The following is an 11,922-nucleotide window of genomic DNA, read 5'->3' on the forward strand; positions in this document are numbered from 1 at the left end:
CAAAGTCAACAGAATAAGAAGCAAAAGGTGGGCGTGGCTGGATGACCACACTTCTGGTAACATGGGTGTGTGGCCTAATATGCTAATGAGCTGTGCTGTCAGGGCTGTGGTCTAATATGCTAATGAGTTTCTGCTATTGGGTGTGGCCTATTATGCTAATGAGTTCCTGCTGGGCTTTTTCTACCAAAAAAGCCCTGAAAATAGCTATAACCGTTTCCCCTGTTAAAAGGCAATGGTCCCCTATAAATTTTAACAAAGTCTTTTTGAGGTTGCATGCCTGGCTCCTCACCTTCCAGGGGAGACATTTCAGGGGGGGGCGATTGCAGGGGAGTCGGCGCTGACCCTTTTAGGGGCCTGGCTCTTCCTGCTCTCCCAGAGGCGTGGGAGTCAGTTATTCGCTGCCTAGAAGGCTCCTCTTCAGTATCCAGCACCTTGAACATATTTGGGGAAGAATGAGATGAAATATTACTTACTAGTTCTTTTCAAAGGAGTTCATCTATTCATAGTTTTACAGACTTTGGTGGAGAGTGAGAGGCTGAAGGTCTTCTTTTGGTTTCCCCCATTTTAAGCCTGAGTTTAAAATCCTTCTAGAGGAGGCTGCGTTGTGTGAGTCTCAGCATTTTCAAAGTGTTGATACTGAGGTATCAGAGCCAAGTATTCAGCTTGTAATTAATGAATATGTGTAACTAAAGTTCAGGCTCAGGTCATCTGAGGCATATAAATCAAACTAATTACTCCAAATTACGGGCAGTTAAAACATCTTGGACTGCTTGGACTTCTAAAGAATTGAAAGAAAATAAAACAAGATAAACAAGAAGGTGTTTTCTGCCCTGGATCTCTTTGACTGTATTATAGAATTGAAAGAAAATAAAACAAGATAAAACCACAGCGCAGCTGAAGGTGTTTTCTGCCCTGGATCTCTTTGTATTGTATTTCTTGCAAAGCCAGATTCAGACTGATGCTGAGACTTCTTTCATATCGTCCTTGGATACAAGGCAGCGTCATTGGATTAAGGCAGCTTCATATGTTATTGATTCAGGACAACTCATCACAAGTCATCTTATGATATTTTGAAGGGGGGGGAGCGCTTTAGAAACATGTACGTAGCTGGCAAATATATCGCATGCCAAAGGAGCCAAAATGTTTTAAAAAACATAAAAGCAGAGTGTCCTTTCATTAACACAAGCTCTAGCATCACACAGTATTGACATAATATGCAAAAGGCTGTAGCTTAGTAGTAGAGTACCTGCTTTGCTTTCAGAAGGTCCCGGGTTCAATTCCAGCTAAAAGAATCATCTGGGAAGTGATGTGAAAGACCCCTACCTGGGACCCTAGAAAGCCCCTGCCACTTTGTAGATCAATGATCTGGCTCAGTTTAAGGCAGCTTCATATGTTTAAGGGGGTTCAGAGTAGCAAAGTTTTCTTAGATGGGTCTGTGTAGCTGTTGGTGTCATTTTCAGAGGCCTTTCTTAGGCTTTCTTTGACTTTAGAACCAAGGCACGTCCCTATCAGAGAAAGGCCCTCTATGGCCACATTATGACTTTCATGGGCCCTAGGCACTTTTGCCTTCGTGGGCAGCTCCTGCCATAATAATATCAATATTAGAAGTATTTTTGATATAACTTTAAATACTTCAGCATTTTGGTTTTTTCCCGTTTTAGGCAAAATTTAATTTTTTTAATTGGGCCCTAAAATTTCATATTTTTTTTCTGATGTGAGAAAAAGATTAAAACATTTTCTTTGACCCTAAAAGTTCATTTTTTCTTCTGATTTTAAAAGAAATTAAAGTACTTTTTTTGGGCCCCTAAAAGTATCGTGGGCCCTAGGCACTGTCCCTACTGTGCCTAATGGATAAGACACCCATGAGGCCCTTTGTGGTAGCTCACTGTATGTGGAATTAACTCTGCATAGATGTTTACCTGATGCAAACTTTTGTTGTTGTTGTTCAGTCGCACAGTCGAGTCCAACTCTTCGCAACCCCATGGACCAGTTCCCGCCAGGCCCTCCTGTCTTCCGCCGTCCTTTGAAGTTTGCTCAGGATGCAAACTTACTTCGTTTTTAAAAGTATTGAGCAAAGTCTGTCCAAATTGTGCATTTGATAGCTGATTTTTCCCCTTCCACTTTAGCTTCTTTTATATGTTATTTTTGTTATACCTCTTTGATTTTCTACTGTAGTAACCTGGTGTTTTCCTCTGTGCTACTACTTTGAGTTCTTCTTCGTGTTAATGTGTGCAGCTTGAATATCAGTCAGCAAAGTGGCATACAATTTGAAAAAAGGGGAGCTTTCAGAGAGTACTCATGTTCCATTACATGGTGACTGTTTCCCTTTCGGTATAGTTGCTATCTATAGAAACCAAGAACACAGTGAAGCTGTCTACCAGGCTCTCATTAGGGCACAGACATAAGAGAAGCAAGGGCATTCATTAATTCCTTAATCTTATCTCATCCCAAAGAGATGAGGGGAGTATACATGGGTGGGATTATTCCATTCCCGCCACCCATAGTCCTGTGAGGAAAGTTAGTGCTGTGAGAGGCTAACCGGCCCATGAGTTGTATGGTTTAAGTGGTGATTTGAATCCAAGTCTCTTCACATGCAGTCCAAAACTACCCTGCACTAGCTTTGAGAAGGTCAGTTTCATACAGTTTCATACTACCTGAAAATTCATTCTGATCCAGCTTTTGTATAAAGGCACTGAAGAGGGTAAGATTCTTCTAGAGAACCTTGAAACTAAATGCAGTTTGGAAAGAGCATCCCAAACTATATGAAATGTCACCATTTTAAAAAAGGAAATGATTTGTCAAAAATCATAATTGATATGATTGTCTTACCACATGTAATAGAGTGTGTGTTTGTGTTTGCCCACGAGAGAAATTGATCTATTAAGAGAAAGGCCTGCTCAAGGAATTTGAATCACCCAATTGCCTTCAAAGGTTAAGAGCGCATGGTGGGATATCCAGTTGTGGATCCTAAACATAACAGTGCAAATTAGAGGAATGTGAATAACTTTAGCACAAGTGAGCAAACAAAATAGCAGTCTGTGACACTCATCACAGACACTTGGTAACAGACCTTCAAAAGGCCTGTAATCAGCCTGAATATTTGCAACCATCGTGCATGATATTTCTCAGGACGAATGCTTGATCAGTACAGTTCCAGTGCTGTTGCAGGCTACAGTGGTGCTGTGCATTTACAAATCATAAATGAATACTTGGTCTTGCTTACTTGGCACATATTCTCTTCTGGCTGGTGACATCTGTTGATTTAGACAGTGATGAGCTATTTATTATGCACTGGGCCAGAACAAAGGCTGAGGAGAGATGTGAGTGTGCAGAAAGGATGTGGAGTCTGGTGGCTTCATTAAAAAAAATGCATCCATATCAGATGCTTTGTAGAGCAAAAAACTTCCTGGATTTCATATCTACTCTTTTTGTGTGTGTAAATGCAATCAGGTTTTCTTTTTGTTCATTTTAATAAAAAACTAAATGGCATTTTGAAATAGGATGAATATTAAATGATTGATTGTTGGGAGATTTTACATATATTTTCTCATAAGCCAGCAGTGGGGCACTTTTGACAGAAGGGAAAAAATGATGTCACCCCAGCTTCACTCCACATTTTTGTGTGGGTATGAAATATTCATGCCTAAACACGTTTTGTTTGTCCCTTTGAATCCACTGGGATTTCCATACAAGTCTGTGCACGCACAGTATATCCAGTCCTCAGCTTTAGTTGCTGTGGCCAAGTGACCTGATGTCGATGTTGGGAATCTTGAGCTTGATCCTTGAACCACTGCCCCTAAAGCTATCCTGTTCCTTGTAGGGACTGCTGGTACTAGCCAAGGGTTTCCATGTCACTGGGACTCCAGTGCTGTGCTGTGCTGTAAGCTGGTCACAGATCGTGCCACCATGATTGGAGTAACTGATGCTAGGCAAATTGGGTGGGGGCACCCTAAAAATGCAGAGGAGGAGTGGCTTCCCCTGTTCACATTATATCTCTGCACTTCAGAAAGTTAGCTTTTGGTTGGGAAGTTCAGGGCTAGGTGTCACAAGTCTTTTGTGGGTGTTATTGGAACCTTAATCATAGTAGCAAGCAGGGTTCCCTCTAAGCTGAGTTAGTGTGAGCTAGCTCACAGTTTTTTACTCCGGTTCACACATTTTTGTCTTAGCTCAGGAAGGACGGCTCCAGAGCAAACTAATTGATGCAGCAGCCAAATCGCTCACTCACAACTGTAATGCCAGTAGCTCACAAAGTAGAATTTTTGCTCGCAAGACTCCACAGCTTAGAGGGAGCATTTGTAGCAAGTAGCAACCGTTCAGTCTTAGTGGATCATTGGTTCCCAGGTACTTTCTGCCACCTGGAAAACTATATTTTCCTTCCTTCTCAAACATTGGGTGATACCTGCTGCGGCAAGCCCACCCCCTCCCCTGTTTTTCATTTCCTTGTCAAAATACGAAGTGCTTATTAAAGCATCAAAACTATGTTCAGACATTGTAGGAACAGTGGACAATAGTGACAGAGATGCCAGCCTCCAGGTGGGACCTAGGGATCCCCCAGAATTATACTTCATCTCCAGACGACAGAGATCAGTTCCCCTGAAGAAAATGGAGACTCCATGGCATTGTACCCCACTGAGGTCCCTGTCCTCCCCAGGCTCCACCCCCAAATCTCCAGGACTTCCCTGACCTATATCTGGCAACCCTACCCTCCCATCCTCCACGGGTGGCCAGGGGGGACCTGGCAACCCTATTCTCTTTCCTTTCTTTCCCTTTATCCCCCCCAAAGATTTTTACTTCATTTGTACCTTAACACTGATCACAGAGTCTCAAAGTTACCGTATTGTAACTTCAAAAACAATAACTCCAAAACTGAATTCGGCAGACTGTGACTGTAGTAGAGTTCAGCATAAAACACAAGAGCCGCCTCATTTCAATACATTTGAATCCTCCACCATTGGTGCAACCAGTTTATAATTCCCATGTATCTTGACAGGTTCGTAGGTTATGCTTGGACAGTCTAATGTTAGGCACTGTATATCCCTAGTACCTGTTTTGGGTAGGATGTCGTCATAATGTAGGTTAAATTACGTTGTGTTTTACTGTTTTAATTCTGGTGCCATGGAAAAGACTTCTCTCTTCTCCCCCTACCCAGCTCTCAAAATAGGTGTGCTAGGCTGCATCCCAGAGAAACGTCCTGTGCTTTTAAAAGCCTGGCATCTGTGTGTGCCACCAAGTGTCTTCCCCCCCCCATGGTGATCAAGGGGGGGGAGCAAGTCTGACCAGTTTGTTTCTTGTAGTGCCCTACACAGGCACAAGCTATACTGCTGTTTCTACTGTTTTATTGTTGAAAGCCTTGGAGTGATAGGGTATAAATACTGGAGTGGATTCTGCCCTTCTCCTAGCACTCCACTGAAGAATATTTGAAGACTCCCTCCAACCTAAGGGGCCATCCTCCCACTGAAGTAGCTCTTCCTCCACTGGCAGAACCTCTTAAGCTGGGGGTGGGGTGGGGGCTGCTTAGTTGAAAGTAGGGTTGCCAGTCTCTAGGCTGTGGCTGGAGATCTCCCGCCGTTACAACTGATCTCCAAGCAACAGAGATCAGTTCAGCTGGAGAAAATGGCTACTTCAGAAGGTGGGCTCTGTGGCATTATACTAGGGCTGCCAAGTGGGGGCAGGGGGCAGGTAAACCCCCACTTTGGAGGCCTGATTTCCGCCGCCGCGGAATCGGGCCCCAGGGGGAACTCTGCCCCCCGAAGCGCAGCATGGCTGCGTCACCAGAGGTGACGCAACCACGTTGATCACGTTGGGGGCGTGGCCCCGATTCCCTCCAACGATCGGGGCCACGCCCTGAACGTGTCGACATCGCGCGTCACTTCCACCGACAGCTCCCGGAGCCGGCGAGGCTCCCCCGCCGCCAAGGTAAATAGACTTGGCAACCCTACGTTATACCTCATGGAGGTCCCTCCCCTCCCCAAACCCCACCCTCCTCAAGCTCCACTCCCCCAAATCTCGAGGTATTTCCCAACCCAGAGCTGGCGACCTTTGTTGAAAGAAGGGTAAGGATCCCAGCCATTGTATATTAAGTAGATGCCTGATCTAGTGGCCTGCTACCTCTTTGCAGGCATGGGCCTTGAGTTTAGTGGATTGTTAGACTTGACAACCTTATACCATTTAAAAAAATAATAATAACACCTTCATGAGTGGCACCAAACAGTTGCAACTAAAAATTGTTTGGGAAACCCTGGCCTCCAAAATCAGATGCCAGGTCTACCTCCATATAAAATAATGTACCTTTAAATTTTAAAGGGACCAGAGACACCAGCTAACAGCTGATCTGGTAGACGTGGCCTGGAAAACTGGTTTACTACCCATAGAAAACAATGGAGTCAGGCCCTAACCTGGATAGCCCAAGCAAGCTTGATCGCGTCAGCTCTGGAAGCTAAGCAAGGCCAACCTTGGTACAGAATTGGATGGGTGACCTCCAAAGAATACCAGGGCCAGGATGCAGAGGTAGGCAATAGCAAGCCACCTCTCTGAAACGTCCAAGCCCCACTAGGGGTTGTCAGAAGTCAACCATGACTTCCAGGCGTACACACACACACACACACAGACACACACCTCACAAAAAAAAGAAAGAAAAAAGATAATGGGAGTCATTCATTATTTCCTATGGATGGTACAGAGGCTTTGTCTACTGCCCATAGGAAATGATAGCCCTTTAAATTTTAAAGGTAGGGAAATGCTACCATACAGCTGTTTGGTGGACTAGCTTCCTGTATCACCCTCTAGGTTCCTGGTTCTGGAAACACAAAACACTCGTGAAGTTCCAGGGGATATATTTTCTTTACTCCTGGAATTTGAGAGCATGGATCCTTTCGGATATCCCCAAGACGACACAAAACAGCTAATTTCCAGTTTATTTCTGGCATGGGTATACACAAGTGCACACCCCTACTGACCATCTTCTATGCATTCATTGGGTCTTCTGTACAGAGCCTTCATATGTACAAGCTACATGTGTATGCTGGCTATATGGAGAAGACCTGATCAGTGTATTGAGGTCAGAGGCAGGGCTAATGGGCTGATTCCATTCCCCACATCCCCAGATGTGTGAGTCTGGGAAGGAATTTGGTAGTGACCTTTGAGACTTTTATCTTTCCCATGTAGTTTGAGTCTGAGATAAAGTATTTGCTTAGTAGGCATCTTCTCATAGTGGTGTGTTTTGTTGATCCTTCATACCTGCCAACTCTACTGAGACTGAATCAACGAGATTTACTGAATGTGTGTTGCACTCTCACGGACCAGCTCTGCAGTTTACAAGAGAAGCTGGTAGAGTTAACAAGTGGTGGACCTCCTTTCTGTTGGTGGACATGCCTTGCGGGGTGGGGTTGGGGTAAAAAGGGCACTGTTATACCATGGTACCAGCTTTGTTCTTTTCAAATAATACTGCTTTACCTGTAATCTTTAGATTATTTGTTGATCCCCATCTGTTAAATACATTTTCTTTCCACAGTTGAGGCATTTTCAGCAAAATCTGGTTTAGCCGAAGCACTGACCTTGCAGAAGCAGATCGAAAGTTGCAAGATGACTGACGAGCCTATCAAGGAGATCTTGGGAGGTTCCAAATGTTCTCAATGTGCTACATTGGAGAAGAGCAACAACAACGACTGTAGGGTAACAGCTGTCCCTTTAGTGAGTGAATGCCAGCTCACAGCTGCCACAGGTGGAAACGAACTCTCTTGTTACCGTTGCACAGTCCCTTTTGGCGTGGTGATCCTCATTGCTGGAGTGGTGGTCACCACCGTGGCATACAGCTTCAACTCCCATGGATCCATCATCTCTGTGCTTGGATTGGTTGTCTTGTCATTTGGACTTCTTTTGTTGGCTTCGAGTGCACTGTGCTGGAAAATCAGGCAGAGGAGCAAGAAGGCAAAAAGGCGAGAAAGCCAAACCGTTCTTGTTGCAAATCAGAGAAGCCTGTTTGCTTAAAAAATTAAAACTTCCAAATGCAAAGGATGGAAGAGAGGATGGATTATTAAATAGACATGCCTATTTATTTGCAGTTGGGTTGCAGGATGTTTTTATTTGCAGCTAAGTTGGAATTATAGCGATATGAGCTAAAAGACCCTCTCAGAAGTCGGGAATCAATATCTGTTTTTTTCACAAATTAATTTCAAAGTACTCGAGAACTGGTTTTCATTATAGGTGGTTCCCTTTGTTTATCTCTCCAACTTAAATTATGATGATCAAATGTTAATGTTGTCATGCTCTTAAGGGAAAAAATCTGCCTGCTACATTGCAGTTTGGGAGAGGCCAAGTTTCCAAGTAGGAGAGCCAATATTCAGACACAGCCTGTAATAAAGGATTGTGTCAGGCAATGCATAAAAGTATGTCAGCCTACAGGAACAAGGGAATGGGATTTTAGCAGGTAATCTGAACCACTATAAATGTATCTATTTACAGGTGTACGCATGCAACAAAATCCAGATGGTGGTAGCTCTTAAGGATAAGCAGTTTGGGGGAGGGGATTTGGAGCAGAGCAATGGCAGATAAACAAAGGTGTAGAGCCCCCTTTCCAGTCCTCTCAAATTCCCTTCCTGAAGCTGCTTTTCCCAAGGAAAAATGACTGACAGGGTTTTGTTGTTGTTTTTTTGTTATGCACAAATGCGATAGTTCCTAATGAGGGCTTGTCTTTTGAAATAAAAATAGCTGTTTTCCACACTGCATGCCATGTTGACACTCCAGAATTTCACAGATCGAAACCGGGACTCCCTTATAACGTCCCAGTTCTCAGACCAAGGAGCACTGCCTGGTCACCACCTCCACCACCGATCCTTGGTTATGCTCAGCTGATACTAATTTATATTGCAGTGGACTGTCCTGCAGTGGTGAAGGAGACTGGAAAAAAAAACCAATGGTGGTTTTGACAACAGGGAAAATGCAATTGCACAGCAATGTATTATTTTTTAAATACTGCTGTGGGGTGTGAAAGGTGTTCACTGCTTGATGTTCATGCACAGGCATCAATGTGCTTGGATGTTAAAGGTAAGATGCATCCAGTCACCTGCTTAAAATTTTAGCTGCTAGGGACTTTGGATGAGAGCTGAATTCTGAATGACTACTCTAGGAATCCACACTAAAATGTTAGCTAAGTATTCCTAAAAGGCAAAAAATAATGGCAGGGATATTCTGAGGGCAGGAAACAGAAAATGGGGACTGGCTTATGAATGGGGACATATGTATTAACTATCTCAATGGCCTCCTTACCATGATCTGAAAAAGCAGCTCTGGGATTATACGAGCCTCAGGCCACCTTCTCTTCTCTCCCCCCCCCCAACCCTTTGTATGCCTTTCAAAGTATAAAGAAAGATGTGGACAACATTGAAATATAATGTCAATATCTAGGATGAGATGACCCCCACAGGTGCTGGAAACTGGCTTCAGAGAATGCGTTATCAACCAAGCGGGGTGGTCACATTACTTTTGAACAGACAATGAGCTTGTACATGGCTTTGATTGATGTAGATTCTTGGGAGAGTGATATCTAAGAAGTGGCTGGTACAACTATCAGCTAAGCTCTCCCTTATGCTCCTGTGATGTTCTTCAGTGGTACTTTTTAAAGAGTAATATTCAACTTTTTAAAACAAAAACCTGATTTTGGAGATGGGAAGGTTGGCTATTGTCTAGGCTGGTTGCTATTTTACAGAGTAAACTGCAAGGTATGTGTATAGCTGAAAAGTGAGAGATTTTTTTTGTAAATTAAATACTGTAACATAGTCTGACTTAGCACTTTGGGATGGTTTTGATAATAAAAAGAAGCAGTTTAAAAATGTACACATCCTTTTAAAATAATAAACAAATCTGTGCTGCTAGAGCTTCCTAAAATCTAATGTTTCCCCACATCCTGATCTGGAGCTAAAGCAGCCTAGGCAGAACTGAGCCGAGTTGTTATGAATGTGCAGCTGGAGGCGGATGCGGATCAGGAGGCTCCATCTTTATCCCCATGGAGTTTCATGGGCGTATCTCCTATAGATGGGAGAGCGCCTGGCTGCCTAGAGCCAGAAACTGCACACAGAGCAGCCCAGCCAGAGGAGGATGGAGGTCTTTTATATCTTCTTGAAATGCTTTATGGAGCTGTAACTCCCACTTTCCAACATGATTCCTCTTGAAACAAGACTGGCCGCACCTTGGGGGGGGGGGTCAAGCAAACCTTCTTTTCTATATTTAAATTCTATATTTTTATTCTATAGTTGTGGAATAAAGCACCTCATTCAGAAAGAAAGCAAAAACATGGCGGAGATTTCATTGGTAATTATGCTTTTACAAAGCCAGCCAAGAGGCCTGATCCATACAGATGAAAAAAGGCAAAGTGTGCCATCCAGTTGCAACTGATTCATGGCAACCCCATGATGTTCCACCCCTTGGGGTTTTCAAGGGAACGGATGGAGCATAGGTGGTTTTTTATGCCCTTCCTCTGTACAGCAACCCCAGTCTTCCTTGGTGGACTCCCATCCAAGTACCAACCCTACTTAGCTTTCAGGCTCTGACAAGATTGAGCCAGTGCACTATTGGGACTGCTATATACAGATGTATGAAGCTATTTAGACTGAGTAAAATCAACTAGCCCAGCACAGCCCACATGGTCTGGTAGCCACTCTCTAAGGTCTCATGCAAGAGTCTTTCCCACCTCTGCTCCCTGAACTTCTTTTAACTGGAAATGACAGGGACTGGATTTTAGTGTGCAAACCATGTGTCCTCCCATGAGCTGGGGCTCCTACCCTAAAAATGAAGGCAATCACCTCTTTCCAAGCATAATCTTTATCTGCCTGTTGGGTCCAGATGCAGGCTTCTCACCCCAAACAAGAATCATGCCCATCAAGACAAGCAAGGCTGGCCAGAGGGAAAACTCAGGAATGTTTGACGACATAAGGAAGGCTTTTTACTGGCATAGCTGGACAGCAGTCTGGGCATGCCATACTAGAAATGGTTGCTGTCCTCCTGCATTCTCCCCCCCCCTCCCCATTTTCTCAGGAGGCGTAAATCTGGAGTGGACATTGAAAGCTCCTGCTATGTGTCTGCACATATGCATGAAAGTGCATTCTTAAAAGGGCTCACTGGATCCCGGTCAGAGTAGCACGTCCTGGTACTTACAGTGCCGACCTGCAGACCTGATGGGAAATCCTGTGTATTCCACATTGAGTTCCATGCAAGAAGGAACAAACAAATAATCAACAATGGAGCATGTGCAGAATGTCATTTCATTCACCTCTGAGGTGTAATAACTACAACCAGCCAAATCACAACTGAGATTTGATGGAAAAGCCAAGTCAAAGGGAGATTCTTAGATTTGAGCCTCAGCATTACAGAAAAAGGAGGTGCAAAAGAATTTGTATGGGTGTGAAATTAGTCTTTAAATCCTTTTGTTTTAAAGACATGGATATTATGATGTCATATTTTTTTTAATATGTGACTGATGCTTTAAAAATCTGCCAAACTTGTGGCTTGATCCTGTGCATGTTGAATCAGAAGTAAGTCTCATTACGTCCAGTTGGGCTTACTTCTAGATAAAACGTTGTATAGGATTTCAACCTTAAATTTTAGCATACGTAACAGTGTCTCCCACCGGACCAAGGGAATTGCAGTAAGTTCAATACTGGGGCTACTACTCCCTGAATGTTCTAAATTAATGTCTCATTCAAAATGAATGAAAGTTCATTGCTGTATGGATATTTCTCCAGTCATAGCTGACTTGAAACATGCATGCGCCGACCGCTGATTAGTTAGGTTTCTGGCCTTGTAAAGTACAAGCTGCGATTTAAATAGAGCAAGCTATACATATGGGAGGGGATGTTTAGACTCCGTATTTGTGTTGCTACACTCCGGCGTTACCAGACGCTATAATAAAATTGCTTGCATCAGAGGAAA

General features: G+C 43.7%; 1 protein-coding gene across 1 annotated transcript in view; it reads left to right on the forward strand.

The window, feature by feature from the left end:
* Positions 1–8,926, forward strand: part of TMEM100 (transmembrane protein 100) — a 13,191-nt gene extending 4,265 nt beyond the window's left edge. The window contains exon 2 of the mRNA XM_015406847.1: positions 7,511–8,926. Coding sequence (XP_015262333.1) covers positions 7,582–7,986 — 405 coding nt within the window. The 5' untranslated portion in view covers positions 7,511–7,581 and the 3' untranslated portion in view covers positions 7,987–8,926. The remainder of the gene's footprint in view (positions 1–7,510) is intronic.
* Positions 8,927–11,922: the final 2,996 nt, after the last annotated feature.

The sequence above is a fragment of the Gekko japonicus genome, unplaced genomic scaffold, assembly GCF_001447785.1.
Source record: "Gekko japonicus isolate JY-2015 unplaced genomic scaffold, Gekko_japonicus_V1.1 scaffold962, whole genome shotgun sequence".
In the NCBI taxonomy this organism is placed as follows: domain Eukaryota; kingdom Metazoa; phylum Chordata; class Lepidosauria; order Squamata; family Gekkonidae; genus Gekko; species Gekko japonicus.